At 37.2% G+C, this 21,059-nt stretch overlaps 2 protein-coding genes across 4 annotated transcripts in view; one reads left to right on the top strand and one right to left on the bottom strand.

Annotated features, from left to right (window-relative positions):
• Nucleotides 1-21,059, top strand: part of LRP6 (LDL receptor related protein 6) — a 175,917-nt gene that overhangs the window by 123,642 nt on the left and 31,216 nt on the right. For all 3 annotated transcript variants that reach the window (XM_027035576.2, XM_027035577.2, XM_053225836.1), the window contains 7 exons: nt 3,807-4,023; nt 4,787-5,076; nt 6,354-6,580; nt 8,763-8,947; nt 9,586-9,912; nt 18,593-18,795; nt 20,553-20,764. In XM_027035576.2, the coding sequence (XP_026891377.1) occupies nt 3,807-4,023; nt 4,787-5,076; nt 6,354-6,580; nt 8,763-8,947; nt 9,586-9,912; nt 18,593-18,795; nt 20,553-20,764 (1,661 nt within the window). The remainder of the gene's footprint in view (nt 1-3,806; nt 4,024-4,786; nt 5,077-6,353; nt 6,581-8,762; nt 8,948-9,585; nt 9,913-18,592; nt 18,796-20,552; nt 20,765-21,059) is intronic.
• Nucleotides 1-21,059, bottom strand: part of LOC113592969 (uncharacterized) — a 209,131-nt gene that overhangs the window by 167,617 nt on the left and 20,455 nt on the right. The window lies entirely within an intron of this gene.

The raw sequence follows: 21,059 nt of genomic DNA, 5'->3' as shown, positions 1-21,059 counted from the left end.
GCCAATCATGAGAGATTTTTAGAGAGGAGAATGGAGAGTCACCGCTAAATAGAAGGCGCTTAATTGTGTAAACTAAAAGCATCTTTTGGAGTTGTGATTTTGTTATTTTTCCCACTGTGATTTTCAGTTCCGTTTTTTGACTGTTATCCAAATTCATACTTATGCAGCCATCTTTTAAGTTGTTCACTTATTAGAATGAACAGAAATGTTGTAGGCTAACACAACTGAAAGAAAGAGTTGGTTGATCCTGTAATGTTTTTGGAGGAGAAATTTAAATTTTATTTCATTTCATTTCATTTCATTTTTTAATGTTTATTTTTGAGAGAGAGGGAGAGAGAGCATGAGCAGTGGAGGGGCAGAGAGAGAGGGAGACACAGAATCTGAAACGGCCTCCAGGCTCTGAGCTGTCAGCAGCGAGCCTGACACTGGTTGAACTCACAAACCCCTGAACCATCGTGAAATCATGACTTGAGCCGAAGTTGGATGCTAACCAGCTGAGCCAGCCAGGTGCCCGTAAATTTTATTTTTATGAAGAAGTTCGATATTAGGCATTTAGTGTGTGCCTTTAGATGAGGAAACAAATCTTAACAGGAAGGTCAGTATTTGGGCATAGTACAGAAAAATTAGTGTTAGTTTATTAAATGTAAGATAATGCAGAGTAATTGATTTAAGATCATACTGAAACTAGAAGAAAATCAAGTCAGACATTTTAATATACCAGAAGCTGGTGAGGAAGTAGTATTTTAGGGTGGTACAGTGCATACTATTTAGCACTGTGTGTTGGAAATTCTTCGATTGGATGGTGAACTCCCCCTAATAAGAGAACATAAGTTCACTATTAAGTATATGACATTTTAGATGACGTAGTGGTACATTTTCCAGGAGATGCAGTTGGAAATACTGCAGTAGAAACTGATGAGACCTTAGACTAGAACTTTACATATTTATTTTTTGTGTATTTATTTTTACATAAGATAACAGAAGCTGCAAGATTTGATGGTCTTTAAAAGGTGATTTGCAGAGGAGAACTCAGGAATCCTTGGAAAATATCCAACCAGGTCTGAAAAAGGAAGGGAGAACCAGTAAAAATGAAGAGATAAAAAGCCTTTCTGACTATAGAAAAAGGGAAAAGGTCATATTGTGCCATGAAGATCCAGTGCATAGTTTCAGTGGGTGGTTAAGAGTATCAAATTAAAAAAAAAAAAAAGGCAAAAGAGCACAGGAACTGAGGAAAGCAAGGAGGTAGTCACTGATCACTGACCATTTTCAGTAGACTTATTTCATCTGAGTCAGAGATTGGAAGTCAGCAGAGTAAGGGAATGAATCTTAAGAGATGGAGGCAGCTGTTACAGATCATATTCAAAGAATGTGGCAGTAAAAACAGAATCATTCAACTTTTAAACAGTGTCTTTCTAAGTTGGAGGAAATTGTGTTGTGATAAAGGCAGAAAAAAAGGACCCTATGAAGAGGGAGATATTGAAGATATCTAGGAAATAGTACTAAAAGGAATTTCTCATGAAAGGGTAGAAGAAGATGCTAGAGTCAAGAGATAATCTCTGGAGGAGAGTACCTCTGGATGGAGGTAAAATAAAAGTACAGAGTTTTAAAAAATAAACTTTCCCTACCTAGAATAAAGATGTTTCTGTTACACATCTTACAAAGGAAAGATTTTTCTTTCCGATCACAGTTTCCAATAATACAGGGGGGCCAGAAATTCTTTCTTGGAGCTCTGCTTTTAGGGAGGGTTCAGGAATGTATCCATTCTCCAAAAGTAGGGAGTAGTGTGGATTTTTTTCTTACATGGATTTAAATTTTTTACATGGATTTAAAATTTGGGCAAGAATACCTTTCATTCAAATGGCTAAACTGTAGAATCTGAGGAAAATGTTAAATTTTCATTTCCATTTTTAGGAAGGTTTCTTGAGTGAGTGTCTTAGGAAACCTATCTCTTTTTAAAAATTATTTAACAAATATTTATTGAGTTCTTTGTTAGACTCTTTAACAGTAGATGTGGCAGGCACGTAAATGGATGAATTAGGTTCCTTCTATTCTAGAGGTCACATTCTAGTTAGATACGTAAACAAATTATTGACCCTTTTTCTCTACTCAGTCCTTTTGCTCTTAAACACCGAAGTAATCTTAAGATATAAATATCATAAAGCATATCCAGGAATGATCTGTTGCAAGAAAATATGAATGTAAAAAGTCAAGAGTCATGTCTCAAATTAAGGAGAAATTATTAACTTTAAGCAGTGTTTAATGTAGGAATTAGGATAGTATTCTTTTAAACTATGTTTTTTGGGGCTCCTGGGTGGATCAGTTGGGTGAGCATCTGACTTCGGCTCGGGTCATGATCTCATGGTTCGTGAATTCGAGCCCCACACCAGGCTCTGTGCCGGCAGCTCGGAGCCTGGAGCCTGCTTCAGATTCTATGTCTCCCTCTCTCTGTCCTCCTCCCCCGCTTGCACTCTGTGCCTCTCTTTCTCTCAAAGATAAATATAAAAGAAATAAACTATGTTTTAAAAAATACTCTTTTTAAACAAAGATTAAATAAAGATTTAAACATATAAATGAAATATTTATTGATATTTGCCCGTGAAAATGCAAGGATATAGCACAGTTTTGCTTACTCAATTTTTTAAGTACTTTGTTTTCAAGGTTTGGCTGTTCTTGGAAGGTTAGCAAGAGTTTTTAAATTTTAGAGAGGAGAGATAAAGATAACATCTGATTGTCATTCCATTTAGGCAATCACAGTATTGACTTATATGGACTATTTCCTACTAATTTTATGGATAAAAAAATTAATTCTTGCGTAAATCATAATACTGTTTGTAGGAGGGTAGGGAAGATACTGTTTGCATGTATGTACATGATTTTAGTACCAGAATAACATTTCTGAAGTCCAGTTTGCCTGGCACACAAGCCACTTAATGGTAGAAATGGTTTCAGTTGGCGACTTCCAAGTTTTTGCTTTAGAAGACTGACTCCATCTTTCAGAACAGAAGATGAGTACATGTTGCTTGAATGTCAGGGACAGAAAAGATGCCTTTGCCACTTGTACAGAAATTGTTGAGCTTATGAGAGTTTCAGAATGAATTTAATAATGTTGCTAAATGGGGTAGTTGGAGACAGTAGGTACATCCCAGTTCCTGGAAACTTAGTTGCAGAGAGTGTTGTAAATTCCAGATACATTTATAATTATAATCTTAAGAGACTGAGAGATGTTCTGAGAGCCCTTTTATCTTGGGCTTTCAAAAAATTTTCAAACAAAACCATAAAAGAAAAAAGTATAATAAGTGGAAGGAGTCCTAAACAAGACATTTTGTTTTCAGCTGTGTGATCTTCTGTGAATCTCTGTTTCATTATAGATGTAAAACAGACAAAACTCTCAGGAAAAATAAAGTATGTTATAAAACAAAATATATAATAAAATAATGTGTATGAAGGTACATTATAATGTAAAAACAAATGTAAAAGCAAATTTAAGGTAATGATACTGTATTTTTAATTTTTAAAAGGCACTTAATAAAAGAGATACATACTAAGGCTAATATTGCCAGAATTTTTAGAAGGAAGAGTAATAAGAAAGAGATAGAAAAATAGAGGGAAAATATGAGCTTATACTGAGTATTTTAAATCATTCTTGTTACATTAGCATGTTGTTATTTTGTGAAAACATTGTAATAAAAATAACTAAGATGACTCTTTTCAGTTTTGATACAACAGGCAGTTGGATTTGTCATTTTATATACATTCGAAAAATAAGTACACATCTTTTCCTCTTGTCTTTAAACTTAAACTTGAAGGTTATGAATATTGATGGCACTGGGAGACGAGTACTGGTGGAAGACAAAATTCCTCACATATTTGGGTTTACTCTGTTGGGTGACTATGTTTACTGGACTGACTGGCAGAGGCGTAGCATCGAAAGAGTACACAAACGAAGTGCAGAGAGGGAGATCATCATAGATCAACTTCCTGATCTCATGGGCCTAAAGGCCACAAATGTTCATCGAATCATTGGTAAGTAATTAAAAAATTCCTTCAAAGATGGACGCCAAGAATGAGACAAGTTAGAGATAGTGGTTTATCAAGCAGCAGTGTAAATTTTTGGTGTTTTGAGGGAATATAGAAATTATCTGTTAATTCTTTTTTTTTTTTTTTTTTTTTTTTTAAAGCAAGAAATGGGCCTTTTGAATGTTGGCTTAGTACTCTGGCTACATAGTTTGACTTGAAGGGCTAAATATATACACACACACATGCACACACACCTGCTTCATTAAAAGAATTCTGTCCTATTGTATGAATAATGTAACTTATTTTAAAGCTTACTGTGGGTACAAAGGAAAGTATTTGCATACCTTTATTTCCAGTTGATTAGCAGGGGGTTTTGACCTGTCCCGTTTCTGACTTGGGCCAGTGCACAGTCCTTAGGTAGTCTAGTGGTATCTCTTGCCCAGGAGGGCACCACATTGAAGCTAACTTAGTGTGGAGGGCTGGCCTAGCAAAGTGCATGCACTACAATGCAGAACTCCTGGGCTCAAGCATTCCCCCTGCCTCAGCCTCCTGAGTAGGTGGGAATACAGGCCTGCATCACTGCCCCTGGCTTTTTATTCCCTATTAATCTTCATGGTATTTATGACATTAGGATTGAAACTATATTTTGGAGCAGATAGAATCATAGGTCTTTGTGAACCACATGCCTAGTCGTTTTAAAGTGAAAATATGTTGATTGTGTCAATGTGTGTGTCTTTCTGTATCCTTTTATAATTAACATATTTTTTAGGTTCCAACCCTTGTGCAGAGGAAAATGGGGGATGTAGCCATCTTTGCCTATATAGGCCTCAAGGCCTTCGTTGTGCCTGCCCCATTGGCTTTGAACTCATCAGTGACATGAAGACTTGCATTGTCCCAGAGGCTTTCCTTTTGTTTTCACGGAGAGCAGATATCAGGCGAATTTCTTTGGAAACTAACAATAATAACGTGGCCATTCCTCTCACTGGTGTCAAAGAAGCTTCTGCTTTGGATTTTGATGTGACAGACAACCGAATTTACTGGACCGATATATCACTCAAGGTTAGCTTAAAAGAATTGAAATGTTAAAACCAAAGACTAAAAGGGAGAGGTTCTAAAATTTGAGTCTTCATGTTGTGATCACTCTCCCTTGTTGTTTAATAGGCAGAATTCAACAAAAGCCCTTAACTTTTTAAAGGAAGGAGGAGGTCCATTCTGTATTTAATTAAGTGCTTTTTTAAAATACAGGATACTTTGCTTGAGTGTTCTGAATCTGCAAGACATAATCTACCTCTGCTTTATTCCATTTGAGAATAATGAGTGACATTTTCTGCAAAGAGTAAGCAGTTGAAGTCCCATCTAAATGAGTTATAGAGACTTGACTTACTTTAAACACAATTCTGTAGTCTGGCTGAGGTAGAAAATGCCAATTATGAGTTAGAATATACCTTTATTTTCTTTTTCCTAAAATAAATATTGAAAAGCACTACTAAGTCAATAAGAGGGAGGAGCTCCTGAACAGAAAATCTGGAGAATAATCTTTCCTTCTTCTAGATTGTTTTGGGCCTATTTCATATAATTTGTGTAAAATTTGTTTAATATGCAAAAATCACGGGGTATTGGAGCCAGAATTGGATTCTAATGGTGTTCAATAAAATCTTTAACTTGAATGAATAAATGAAGTAAAATAAGTATATTTTGGCTTGTATTGTATGGCCTTCTAAGTTTTCCTCATCTTGAAAGTAGAGATAATGCCTGTCTTGCAGGGCTATTTTGAAGATTAAATGAGAAAATATGTGTATACAAGGTACTTAAGGTAGTGCTTGCCAAGAAGTAGCAGCCATTATTAATGGCTTGAATAATGGCTTGAAATTTTGGGAACTCAGAGCTGCAGTGGTAATAATCTGATAATGGTTATTTACATTTTATGATGTATAAGGTTGTTGCGATCTTTGCAGATTGACACAATGACATGGCATACTCTCAGGAACCTTCAGGAAGTTGGCTACCAGTTACAAGTCTACAGCATTCTGGCCATATTTTTTTCACTTGATTACTAATAGATTTTAAAAGCCAAGTCATTCCACTGTCTTACTTGAGTAAATTTTTGGTCCTTAATAATTACAAAAATTTCTCCTCGGCTTGATACTAAAACTTGAGGTCACAGTTGCATTTATTAGAGATTGACATCAGGCTTTTTCTGTGCTTGTAAAATACATGAATTGTATTAAGAAACTATGCTTCTGGATCCTCGCACCCAACGAAAACTAGAACTCTTCTTTCTGGGTAGTGTTTTATACTTAAGCCATGTGATTTTGTTGTTAATCTCATTCTTGCAGACCATCAGCAGAGCCTTCATGAATGGCAGTGCACTGGAACACGTGGTGGAATTTGGCTTAGATTATCCAGAAGGCATGGCAGTAGACTGGCTTGGGAAGAACTTGTACTGGGCAGACACAGGAACGAATCGAATTGAGGTGTCAAAGTTGGATGGGCAGCACCGACAAGTTTTGGTTTGGAAAGACCTAGATAGTCCCAGAGCTCTTGCACTGGACCCTGCTGAAGGGTAAACAGCTTTTATGTATGCATTCTTTGCAACTGTGTTGCCCATAGCCTCGTTATGGATTGTATTTTTGATGTCTTAAATAATGCTTACTAGGAATCTGGTAACTAAACCATAGGTAGGCTTTATTTTAAAACCCATTAGTTGAGATTTCACTGATTTAGAACTAATTATTAGCTATATTTTACTTTTGCCATTATTAACATTAGGTAAAGGAAGATTGGTGAGATGGACTAGTAATTAAATATTACCGATCCCATTTGTATGCTAATAAACAGCCTTTTTAAGGGTATCGTTTGCATTTTGCTTTACCCTCTCTGAAGTTAAATCAGATCTAAAACCCACTGAAATAATGCTGTGTACTAAGAAATAGCTGCATTTTAAAAAGTTCCATTTTAGAATATTCATCAGTTCAAAGTGGACAATTAGTTTGATCATTGTTAAAAGCTTAGAGAAACTTTGATATGAGATGGTAAACTGTTTTCGATTAAAAAAACATTTATTTACAACATGACGTTTTTCAAAGGTAGGTGATTGTCTTACATGATGTAGCAAGTTTTAAAAAGCCAACAGCTAAGAAATCTGAAATTTGAAGAATAATTCTACTTTTAAAAGCAGAAGTTTGGGCGCCTGGGTGGCTCAGTCGGTTGAGCATCCGACTTCAGCTCAGGTCATGATCTCGCAGTCCATGAATTCGAGCCCCGCATCGGGCTCTGTGCAGACAGCTCAGAGCCTGGAGCCTGTTTCAGATTCTGTGTCTCCCTCTCTCTCTGACCCTCCCCCATTCATGCTCTGTCTCTCTCTGTCTCAAAAAAATAAACCTTTAAAAAAAAAAAAAGCAGAAGTTAACAGTGTGAACATACAAACATATTTACCATACCTGTAATTAAAAATAGATTCTTGAAATCACATTAATTCCATTATTACCTAGTCTCCATCTCGTTAGAAGGCCAGAGCAAAGACAGTTTCTCTGTGCTGACATGTTGTGGTTGGATTACGGTGATCTTAACTCTAAGTTACCACACAGATAAATTTAATAATTGGGAGCAAGGACTCCACAGTTTATTTGGCTGCTAGCAACTGTGACATTTGTCTCACAGTTGTTTTTGCTTCTTGTGTGCACGTGCCTGTCAGCTGACAAGTACAAATGCAAACAAAGCCCAAGATTAACTTTAATTTTCAGAAAAGCACGTTCATGCATTGCTACTAAGTCAACCATCAGCTGACAGACTGATGAGTAAATGTCTGTCCTCAGGTATTTGATGAGAGTTGACATGTGGAGTGCTTTTCTAGTTCCAGTATTCAGAATGTTTCAAAACTAGCACCTTACTAGTTTAGTTGAAAAAGTACTTAGCTAGGGATTAGGTTCTAGTTCTAGCCCTGCCATGTGATGGAGTTGAAGAAATTAGATCATTCACATTTCTTTTATTGCTTTGGCCTCTTTACATCTATAAAGAGCCTATACTGTGGGGCTGCTCTGAGGTTAATGTGAAAAACTTGGAAAAATAATATAAAAGCAAGAAAGTATTCTAAAATTTTACAGGGATTATAGCAGTAGTGTTCAGTGCCCAGCCGACACAATAAGGGGTGAGTTCACTGCTCATACACACATAGTATGTTCCCTTAGACTGCACGACCAAATACATTTCAAACTTTGCTTTTTAGTTCCATTTAAAGACTATTAATTTTTACCTTTGATATACTCCTGCAACTTGTTTTTGGGGAGAGTTGATTATACAAGTTGAAAAATAAGTCTAAAAATTTAAACCTCAAATTACTTGTGTTCAGAAATATGTAAAGATACAAAAATATTTTATGCAGAAGTGAATCAGATTCTGAGCCCAGAACTTTAATTTTTTGGTATCTTCTTGAATATTAGTTGCATAAATGCAAGTGCTGCAGTATGGATATCATTAGTTTGTTTCCAGTTTCTGGGTTTTGGATGGAACATATTCATTGGAAAGACTAAAGAAAGCTGACTCACTTCCTTTTTAGGATATGAGAAAAAATATTTAGGTGAGGGTGCCAAAATAATTGAAAAAATGATAGCCTTGATTTTGCTTTACCGATTTCCTTGATTTAATGTATATTTTCTTTAAATTTATTTAGTTACCATGCATGAATATGACCCTTTTTCCCAAATAATCAAAAGTGACCTGTTACATATCTATTGTTTTGAATTTAGATTTATGTATTGGACTGAATGGGGTGGAAAACCTAAGATAGACAGAGCTGCCATGGATGGAAGTGAACGTACTACGTTAGTTCCAAATGTGGGACGGGCAAATGGCCTAACTATTGATTATGCTAAAAGGAGGCTTTATTGGACAGACCTGGACACCAACTTAATAGAATCTTCAAATATGCTTGGTAAGCTGTACTTCTTTTTTTTTTTTTAATCCAGACAGCTATAGTATGTTATTCTTTCTATACAAAAATCCGTGACTGCTGTTTACCATTGGTTAGATACTATTGACAGAACTTCCTATGAATGTCTAGATGTTTTGACATTGTATCCTGTTTATTATTATTAATAGTGGGCCAGGTTCTTGGATTCACATCTCTTTATTTTGTGGAAATTTCATTATTGTTGGGCTTGTAGTGGAATTTGTAACTCCCTAGATATTCCTGAAGTGACTTTTTGTACTAGTAAAGTACAGTATATGCATTTCCATCTTTTTATGGAAGGAAGACTAAAAGTTCAACTTACAGACCCCTATGGAGAGAAAATAAAACTACAGTCAAAACAGACCACTTGGAGTTTAAACAAACTCAGTGATTTATAGCAAGAATATAAGTTTGAGGCATGGGGTCAGACTGCAGATGGATTGATTTCAGAGGACTGGTCTGGTTTTAAAATTGCTGTTAAATAAATTGTTCTATCTTAAATTGCTTACAACTGTAATATTTTATAGGTTACAACTTTCTTTCTTTTGGCCAATAAGGCTCTTCTACTCTCACATGTTTCATGCCTCTGCTTTTCCCGTCTACTGCCTTTCTGAAAACAGGACTCAACCGGGAAGTTATAGCAGATGACTTGCCTCATCCTTTTGGCTTAACTCAGTACCAAGATTACATCTACTGGACGGACTGGAGCCGGCGCAGCATTGAACGTGCCAACAAAACCAGTGGCCAAAACCGCACCATCATCCAGGGCCATTTGGATTATGTGATGGACATCCTCGTCTTTCACTCCTCTCGGCAGGCAGGGTGGAATGAGTGTGCTTCCAGCAATGGGCACTGCTCCCACCTCTGCTTGGCTGTGCCAGTTGGGGGTTTTGTTTGTGGATGCCCTGCCCACTACTCTCTTAACGCTGACAACAGGACTTGTAGTGGTAAGCTGCGTCTCCCCCAGTGCAAACTAGAATTCGAGGAGAAAGCAGGATTTTGAAAACACTGTAGTTCATGTTCTTTCTAGAGCTAACAAGTTGTAGAAGTTCAGAGTTGATCATTTAACAAAAGAGAAGGACTAAAGATGGAAAAATGCATGTTTTTGTAACTTAACTGTTTGATGATAGCCAGTTGCTGTTATGGAAAAATTGGTATTACAGAAAAAATTAAGTCTTTTACTTTTGAGCATTTAAATATTTAGTGCACAATTGCATAGCTTCAGTGAGACAGACTGTCATACATGCGTGCTATTAAGAATTTATATTTTTCTTATTCGTGTTATATTTATTATAAAATACAGACAGTAAAACAAAGAAAATTTTCAAACTACAACCTCCTTGTCCTTTGAAGTTCGTAGTATAGGCTAAAGATAAAAAATTTAAGCAAATAAGAGGCCAGGTGGAAAATGCATATTTTTCATGTAAATTTATCCCGGTATAAAATAATTGTAAATATCTGTGGAACTAAAGAGCACATGCTCTGAGCATTGTGGGTGGTCACTACTTAATTCCAGCTGATTTACCAGATCTTCTCCATTCATCCAGATTTTTCTTAGCTGTAATATCTGCTGATATTTAAATATTAGCAGTACATATTACATATTAAATACACATTAACCGCACATACACTGTGCTAATGACATCAAAACATAATGTGTAACAAACATTGTTGGCTTGGGGAAACCTGGTTTATGACTCAAGTATATGTGAAGGCCCATGTCTTGATGGATAGACAAGAACAAATTGCTAGATATGATAAACAAATAGAGAATTCGACCGGAAGGAGTAAATTCATGTCAGAGAAGTGTAGGCTATGGTTCACTAGGGTGGATGGTAACAAAACTGCTATAGGATATTGGATTAGCTATTAATTATTCAATTAGTCACATATATGACATAATGTAATATACAAAAATATATAAAACATATAAAAAGTATAAAATAAATATATATTATTCTACATGATATATAAACGTAATGTTTAAATTTAACATAATAATATAAAATATTAAATGATGTGTATAATAATAATAATAATAGCTATTAACTATTCAGTTCACTATTGAAATTACTTTATTCTGTGACTGAAAGTATAAGAAGTCACATAGGAAAGGATTCAGTGTGTTGTGACACAAGGCTTCAGTTGTGAAAAAGAAAGAATATAAGTTTATAGTTTAATGATTTAATGGAGTCTTTGCCACATAATAGTTTTGAGTTTTACTAAAGTCACATAAATTTTTTAAGCTTTAAACTTCTCATTTGTAAAATGGGAATAATAATATTAACTACCATGTAAGGTTGCTGTGAAAATTAAGGTATAACATGATTTGATTATTGTGTAGAATGGATTTGAAGAGAGTTGTGGTAGCAGGGAGGTCAGGCAGACTGATGTGGTAAGGGACGTGGCAGTGGTGACAGAAGCTGATGGATTGAAGGTATATTTTGAAGCTAGAATGAACAGAACCGTAGGTTGTACGTGAGGAAGAAGAAGAGAGAGGAGGCAAGGGTGACTTTTAGATTTTTGGTTTGAGTAGTTAAGTAGGTAGGAGATGAGAAGACTAGAGTGAGAAGTTTAATTTTAGGCATGTTTATATCGATTTCCCCATGGGACATTGACATAGATACATTTAATAGATAGTTGGATAGAAGAGGGGAGACATGAGGTTGAAGATAAATAGATTTTGGAATTGCCAGCACGTATTAAAATGGGTAAGATTACTTAGGGAGAGGGTATGGAGCTAGAGTTCGCAGACTTTCTGTACAGGGCCAGGGAGTAAACATTTAGGCTTTGTGAGTCATACAGTTTCTCATACCTGTTCAACTTTGTCTACTGTAGCATGAAAGCCATGGACAAGACATTTTTAAAATGTGTCTGAATTCCAATAAACTATTCTAAAACAGACAGCAGGGCAAGATATAGCTGTGGGCTGCAGTTTGCCGGCTCCTGTTAAAGAGAAAGGAAGGGGTCTGGTAACCTAAGGAATTCTGTCTGAGGAGGGAGAGCTTGCAGTGGACACTGAAGAGTAGCATCCAGAGAGGGAAAAGGAAAAACAGGAGAGAATGGGGCACCAGAAATAAGATTATTCCAAAACAGAGAACTGTGCTGAATGCTGCTGACAGGCTGAGTTAGGTGAACCCTAAAATAATGTCCACTGGATTCTTGAAGAAGGTGGTGATTAGTAACCCTAAAGATTAGTTGCAGGGAAATAATGGTTAAAGATTAGAGTTGGTCAGAATGTGAATGGAGAAAGGGAGAGAGGGGTAGTTGTCTTTTTCAAGAAGTTTGACGTTGAATGGAAGGAAAAAAATAGGAGTAATGACCAATGGAGAATGGAACCAAGGGGAATATGGAAAGACCCTTTGAGATCATTATTGTTTTTACTGCTTATATTTGTGCATATTAGTTGCTGAGTGAAGGCCTGAGGAATCAGTGCCGAGAGTCCCCATATCTGTCTTTGGCTGCCTTTTGGAGATAGATCAACAGTGCTTCCAGTGGCTTTCTATTGTGTACTTTTTTTTTTTTAAGTTTACTTATTTTTGAGAGAGAGAGAGAGAAGAGAGTACAAGTGGAGGGGAGGCAGACAGATAATCTAAAGCAGCTCTGTGCTGCTAGAGGAGAGCCTGATGTGGGGCTCAAACCCACAAACTGAGATCATGACTTGAGCCACATTCAAGAATCAGGTGTTTAACCAGATGAGCCACCCAGGTGCCCCTGTTGTGTCCTCTTTTTATAATTAGTACCATTTAATATTTGTGTAGAGATATATTAGAATCCAAGGCAGATTATGAGAGAAATTTATCACAAAGTGCTTGCCTTTAGATACTTTTCCAACATTGTGGGCAATTTACTCCTTGACCTGTGTTTCATGTATGTATATATTTATTTATTTATTTTTCAGATTTTTATTTAAATTCTAGTTAGTTAACACACAGTGCAATAGTGGTTTCAGGAGTAGAATTCAGTGATTCATCACTTACATATAACACCTAGTGTTCATCATAACAAGTGCCCTACCTAATACCCATCACCCATCTAGCCCAATCCCCACCCACATCCCTCTATCAATTCTCAGTTCTTTATCTTTAAGATATGATTTGTTTACCTCTCTTTTTTCTTTTTATTCCCCCCTCCCATATGTTCATCTGTTTTCTTTCTTCAATTCCACATATGGATGAAATCATATGATGTTTGTCTTTCTCTGACTTATTTTGCTTAGCATAATACACTGTAGCTCCACCCACATTGTTGCAAATGGCAAGATTTCATTCTCTTTGATGGCTGAGTAATATTCCATTGTATATATACTACATCTTCTTTATCCATTCATCAGTCAGTGGACATTTGGGCTCTTTCCACAGTTTGGCTGTTGCTGATATAATGCTATAAACATTGGGACATGTGTGCCCCTTTGAATCAGTACTTTTGTATCCTTTGGGTAAATAGCTAATAGTGCAATTGCTAGATCGTAAAGTAGTTCTATTTTTAACTTTTGAGGAACCTCCATACTGTTTTCCAGAGTGGCTGTGCCAGTTTGCATTCCCGCCAACAGTGTGGGAGGGTTCCCCTTTTTCTGCATCCTCGCCAACACCTGTTGTTTCTTGTGTTGTTAATTTTAGCCATTCTGACAGGTGTGAGGTGGTATCTCATTTGTGGTTTTGATTTGTATTTCCCTGATGGTGAATGATGTTGAGCATCTTTTCATGTTTGACCTGTGTTTCAAAAGCTAAATCAGATCATGCTGTTTCTCTTCTCAAAACCTTACAATGGCTCCCCATTTCACACAGAGTAAAAACCTAGTTCTTATAATGGGCTACAAGTTCCTACATGATCCGTACCCCTCACTTTGCATCCCTCCCCCTTTGCTTCTCTTGGCTTTCACTGTTTTCACCGTGGCTTTCACTGTTCTCCCCTTGCTCTCTTCATGACACAGCTACCCTAGCCTCGTTGTTTTCAAATATGCCATTTACTCCCACCTCAGGATTATTGTGCTGCTTATCACCTTTTGGAATGTTTTTCCTGCAAATATTTACATGGATATACTTCATCTCTGAGTCTTTGCTTAATTGTGACCTACACAGTGAGACTTGATCTACCCTTTTAAAATGGCAAATCATCCTTCCACCCTATTTAGCATTGCCAGTGTTCCTTACCTGTACTTTTTCTTTTTCCTATATAACATTTATCATTCTTTGTTACCGTATGTAGTTTATGTACTCTAATATTTATATACTATAACTTCTTAATTATGTTAATTGCTTTTATTGTCTGTTTCTTGGAACATAAACTCCCTGAAGCAGTGTTTTTGTTCTGTTTTTTTCACCGATCTTAGGTGCCTAGAACAATGCTTGGTGAGTAGTAATGATTCAAGAAATCATTGTAAAATGAAAGAATGAAGAAGCAGGGGAGGACTTGGAAAGATACAGATACTCTTCTACTTATCAGCTTTGTGACCTTTGGAAAATACTTGACCTTTCTGAGTTTGCTTACCTAAAAATGGAGATGATAATTTTGGGGATTAATATCTAGAATGATGAGTGACATGTTGGAGGTCCTAAATAAACATTTGTTTGTTTTCCTTCCCAATTAATCTGAAATAATTTTATTCTCTTTCAAAATTGTGGCTACGGGGCTGCCCCTTAATTATTGTGATCTAATGCTTGTTTCTTCATGTGTTTATTCATTTATTCTTCCAATGAATATATATTGAATGTCTGCTACATACTGGGCATTATTTGAGCCAGTGGAAAATGTAGCAGTGAATGAAATAGACATCAGTCTCTGCCCCCATGGAGATTGTATTCCAGTGGGACAGATAGTGAACCAAGTAAGTAAACTATATCATGGGTTAGATGGAGATAAATGTTTTGGAGAAATATTAAGAGCAAGAAAGGGTGAGGAGGAGAATTGCAATGTTAAATACACTGATCAGAGAATTCCTTACTGATAAGGTGACATTATGTCAAGAACTGAAGGAGGTGAGGAAATGAGTTATGTGGATATCTGGGAGAAGATCTATTAAGCAAAAGAGACAGCAAATGCAGAGGTCTTAGGAAGAAGCATGTCTGGCATGTTAGAGGAACACCGAAGGGGCCAGTGTCACTGGATTAGAGTGAATAAAGAGATCAAGTCAGGGAGGAAACAAGAAGCCATATTGTGTAATCCCTTGTTTAGTACTGAGGTGGTTGGTCTCTATGGCACCTTTGTGCAAATCAGGAAAAAATGGTTTCCTTTCAGCATTTGCAGCCACACAGGTGCGTGGCTTGGCTAATGAAGTGTGGACTGGACTTTGGTCCCTACTCATGCCCTTGGCACAGGGCACAAGTGGCACAGTCAGAGGTGATGGGCTTGTTGGCCTTGTAGTTTTTGAAGTTCTTCCACAAGAGCATGGCCTTCCTTTAAGCTGCAGGTGAACAATTGTGCCTTCAAAAGGAGCTGAAAACCTCCCTCCTACTTAACATCTCATCTGTCTTCATTGTGACAATGTAAAGCTCAGACAGTCTGTATGACAATTTCTTAAAGTACCATTCTGCAGATGAGGGAGTTAGAGGTTACATAAATTAGGTTGGATTTGGGCTTACAAAATTGCATATTCTTTATCACTTTAAGCACTGAATGACAGAATCAAGTCTTCCTTGAAATAAGTGACAACATCAGCTTCCATTAATGTCATATGTAGACTTTTCAAAACAAGCATTTATTTGAAGCCATATTTGACTTTGTCTTAATCTACGTTTCTAAAACACCTAATTGTAGAATCGAATTGAAGGTTAAAACTTGACTCAAAAAAAAAGCAAGAGCCCAGTAAAACATGGTAGGGGCCAAATATATACTTGATTAATTGTTTCCCAGGCAGGAAAAGTTGGCAGCTAAAACTCTGGAGTCTAAGCTTCATTGTATGTCTTAGTATAAGTGGTGATTATTCTGTCAGAAACTTAAGAGTTTAGAGCCCCCCTCCCACCCCTTTTTCCTTCAGTTACAAGAAAACAGTACTGCCAAAAAATAATTCTTAAAAAAAAAAAGCTACCTTGTTGTGACATATATTTTTACTACCTAGTGTATGTGTTCTACTAAAATTGCTAAAAGTTGTTAAGTCAGTATGTGATGGAGTTGACTCCAGATAATGGAGGGTTCCAGTGGGAGACTTTCTAAATCTTCCAAGCTAGGTATGGGCTTCTAGCTGGTGAAGAATTTACACAAAGCAGAATTTCAGTGTTGTGAATGTAGCATTGTGTGTCAACTATGTTTCATTAAAAAAAAAAAAAAGAATTTCAGTGTTGTAAATACCAGGTTTCTTTATAAGTACCAATGAGTTTCTTTGGGAAACTCAAATTAAGCCAATGTACATTTGGGTATAAATGTAAAGTAAACCAGGGAACCACACATGATGGAATCGTGAAGAATGGGGCTTAGGTCCTCTTAAGCAAGGACTTCTGGATTGGCCATTTATGTTTATGTCCACGAAAAGCACAAAATTCTACTGGATTTAGGTGATGACTGAATACCAAGAGACTGGAGTATAATTGTGGAATTTTTATATATGGTTTAATGAAGATTTTCAAAATACTTAGTAGACTTTGAAGTTGTTGGTAGCACTGTGAAATGCTGTTTCTTTTCTTTTCTTTTTTTTTTTTTGTAAGTGAGAGAATATGCAGGGGAGGGGCAGAGAGAGCGGGAGAGAGAGAATCCCAAGTGGAGCTTGATCTCAACCATGAGATCATGACCTGAGCCGTTATGCTGATATCAAGAATTGGACGCTTAACCAATTGAGCCACCCAGGCGCCCCAAATGCTGTTGTTTTCTAGATGTTTTCCGGCATAGTAATCAGTGTCTTAGTCCCGAGGGTTAGTCTCTGTTGCATTTCCCCATTTCATAAATTTAGGACATCAACTTAATATCAGATTAATATATTTTTTTGGTAAAAATATAAATACAAAGTTTTTTGTGAAGATAGAGATAATGAGTATAAAGCATTTGTTATTACTAGTTCTGTGTGTGCATGTGTGTGTGAGAGAGCAAGAGAGAGAGAGAGACATTTTTACTGGCTTTCCTTGCAATTATCATCCACACAATGCAAAATAAAACCTGTAACTGCAATCCATGAGGATTTAACTTCTATTAATACTAACTTTATTACTGCTACTACTGATATAATTAACAGTAGTTATTTTTACTTTACATTTATATAATACTTTATACTTTTTTATTGAGGTATAATTGACAATAATGCATTATTACATTTTTTAATGTTTATTTTTTAAATTTATTTTTATTATTTTGTTTTAATGTTTATTTTTGAGAGAGAGAGAGCATGAACAGGGAAGAGGCAAGGAGAGAGGGAGACACAGAATCTGAAGCAGGCTTCAGGCTCCGAGCTGTCAGCACAGAACCTGATGTGGGGCTCAAACCCACGAACTGTGAGATCATGACCTGAGCTGAAATCAAACACTCAACTGATTGAGCCACCCAGGCTCCCCAATGTTTATTTATTTTTGAGAGAGAAACAGACAGAATGTGAGCAGGAAAGGGGCAGACAGAGAGGGAGACACAGAATCTGGAGCAGGCTCCAAGCTCTGAGCTGTCAGCACAGAGCCCACTGTGGGACTCAAACTCATGAACCGCGAGATCATGACCTGAACTGAATTCAGGTTGGAAGCCCAACCGACTGAGCCACCCAGGCGCCCCCCCCCCCTTACATTTCTTTTAACGTTTGTTTGTTATTGAGAGAGCCAGAGCGAATGTGGGGGAAGGTCAGAGAGAGAGGGAGACACACAGAATCCAAAGTCAGGCTCCAGGCTCTGAGCTGTCAGCACAGAGCCTGATGTAGGGCTTGAACCTGGGAACTGAGATCATGACCCGAGCCTAAGCCAGACGCTCAACCAACTGAGCCACCCAGGCGCCCTGAGAGAATCCCAAGCTGGCTCCACACTCACAGTGCAGAGCCCGATGCGGGACTCAAACTCACGAACTGTGAAATCATGACCTGAGCCAAAATCAAGAGTAGGAGGCTTAACCAACTGAGTCACCCAGCACCCTTAATTCTTGAAGTATCTTCATATATGTTGTAAAATTCTTATAGGAACTCAATGAGCAGGACAAAATAGCTGGAACCTTATTTTAGAGTTGAGCAAACTTTGACCCAGAGAGGTTCAGTGACTTAGTTATGATCAAGTGAGTAGATGAGAGAGCTGATACTAAAACCTTTCTTGGAATTTCTGCTTTGACCTATGGAAACCCAGGTTTCCTGCCACCCACAGAATAGCTTATGGAAGAGTAGGATTATTCACTTGGCACACAAGGAGAATTTTGATATCTTTATCAAATGCTTTATTGAAATCAAGTCTCCTTTTATGACACTGTGGACAAAATGGAACAAAATAGGCTAGGGTTATGACATAATACCCTATGTCATTGGGTAAATTCATAACTGGTTTGATAGCATAGTGCTCATTAGTGTCACCTTGAGGAGAGTTTCTAGGGACATTCCAGAGGGTTTTGTCCTCAGTCTTACCTCTTCAACATCTGTGTCTGTTTTGCATGAAATGTAGACAACAGGTTGATCAGATCTTTGAGTGATACAAGATTTAGAGTAATTGTGTTTAAAATTTGCTCTTTTCTTTCTTTAAGCTCCAACTACTTTCCTACTCTTCAGTCAAAAGAGTGCCATCAACCGCATGGTAATTGATGAACAGCAGAGCCCTGACATCATCCTTCCCATCCACAGCCTTCGGAATGTCCGGGCCATTGACTATGACCCACTGGACAAGCAACTCTATTGGATTGACTCACGACAAAACATGATCCGAAAAGCACAAGAAGATGGCAGCCAGGTAATTCAGGGATCGGTTCAAATTCTGGTTTTTTTGCTATGTAGTTGGACTAACCATCCTCTTTTACTTAATTCTTGAGTGTGTGCGTGCGTGTATGTGTGTGTGCGTGCGCACATGCGCAAAGAGAGAGAGAGAGAGAGAAGAATGTGAAATTCTGGACCTAGCAGCTTTTTTTCCTCCTAATGATATTTGATCATTATCAAAGATCCTAATTGTTTGATAATGCTATTGGAATAAAAATTGTATAAGGAAAACTTAGTTTGTATATTGGTAATGACTTTGTTACTGCCACTCATATCTGTTTGTTTAGTTTTTTCCATTATGGTTTCATTTATATGGAGTGTTGGAAGCTTTGAAATTAAATAGACCTTGGTTTTGATCTATCTGTGTCACTCACTAAGATTCTTAGGAACTTTTTAGCTGAAAACAATGTAAAGCACAAAGCCCATTATCTATTATATAGTATGTATAGACTCAGTAAATAACAGTTCTATTATTATTAATTATTTTTAAAAGGTTTAGAGGATAAGAAACATATAACACAGTCTTGGTAAAATTAAAAACACCTAAGGATATGTTATCACTAACTTAATGATGGGGGGGCTATTATTTGGTGACTAAGGAGGGGAGGGAATAAAAATATTATCAATATCTTATCTATGCTTACATACCAGTCATGGTTTATATCACAGTTATCCATACTACTTTACTTTCTTTCTGTGGCCAAGCAGTTTTAGACTGGGAATTACTATGAATAATCATTTGTCTTCCTTATAGCAGTGATGTTGAATTTTGAATATATTAGAATTTAGGGAGATTGGATTAAGTTTTGGTATGTCACTAAGGGTGAGGTGATCATGTATTTAGGGGCTGTTGAGGGATCATTGAGAGGTCTAGCAATAGTGGTATATTACAGATGCACCTTACACTATATAGACCAGGACTAACAGACTGATAAATAATGGAAATTATAGCTGTTATTATACAGTCAAGGACACAGCAGATAAATGAGATAGCCTCCTTAAGGAATATATTATCTCAGTGTTGCCAAGTAAATGAAATATAATTTATTCATATAGAACATTAGAACAGAACCCCCTATTGCTTTGCTTTGTTAAAAACCTTTTTTTTTTTTTTTTTTTGGTGGTTTGAGGATTGGAGAAGGACATGACTGGTCGATGTGGTTTCTAGCCCTCATTGCTGTTGTCTCTGTAAGCGGTTCACACCTTCAGCACTATTGACATTTTTAGGCTATATAATTCTTTGTTGTGGAGGTATGACCTGTATATTGTAAGCTGTTTAACAGCATCCCTGACCTTCACCCACTAGATGCTAGTTGTACTCGTATAGATGTGGCAATCAGAAATGTCTCCCCATAGTGCCAAATGCCCCTGGTTGAGAACCGCTGCTTTGGAGGACTTGTAGGGATGTTTCTAGCTGCAGCTATAGCCACTTGACAGGAGACTCTTGCCACCTTCCCACTCGAATCAATGCACTGTCGGGTTCCTAGAGCAACTAATATGGCCTCAGCTCACTCCTCTGCTACATGTCATAATAGCCAAAGGGAACATTTAAAATGCCTGATAAAAAAGAAGCACATTACCCATAAAAAAATCTGTTAGTAAGAAATGTCTGGTGAGACTTGAGAGTTCCTTCTCAGGTTTGTACCATGTAAGTGTAAGCTTTGTGAGCGATCACTTCAGGGCTCTCTGGCTTGGAGTCTAATTTTCTATGTGTACGTCTTTTTCTTTCCCTAGGGTTTTACTGTGGTTGTGAGCTCAGTTCCAAATCAGAACCTGGAAATACAACCCTATGACCTCAGCATTGATATTTATAGCCGCTACATTTACTGGACTTGTGAAGCCACCAATGTCATTAACGTAACAAGATTAGATGGGAGATCAATTGGAGTGGTATTAAAAGGCGAGCAAGACCGACCTCGAGCCATAGTGGTAAACCCGGAGAAAGGGTATGCTACTCAAGTTGCTTTCAGATATCTTGGCATGTGAGATTCTCATCAGCCTTCCTTTTCAGCTCATTCGTTATTTACCTTTAATATACTGTGCTTCAGTGAAAAAACTTGATATGCTCTATCTACCTGCCCCTGCGTTTTCTTGTATTTTTGCTTTCCCTGCCTAGAATTTCTTTCCTTTGTCACTATTGCTTTAGTTCTAATTTCTGCCCATACCTCCAAGACTGAACTGCAGTGAAGTTTTCCTTGAGCTAGCCCACCCCAGCCTGGCGTGGTTTTCCCCTTTCTCAAA

Source organism: Acinonyx jubatus, chromosome B4, assembly GCF_027475565.1.
Source record: "Acinonyx jubatus isolate Ajub_Pintada_27869175 chromosome B4, VMU_Ajub_asm_v1.0, whole genome shotgun sequence".
Classification (NCBI taxonomy): Eukaryota; Metazoa; Chordata; class Mammalia; order Carnivora; family Felidae; genus Acinonyx; species Acinonyx jubatus.
The sequence above is the reverse complement of the archived record's forward strand: the minus strand, read 5'-3'. Positions and strand labels throughout refer to the sequence as shown.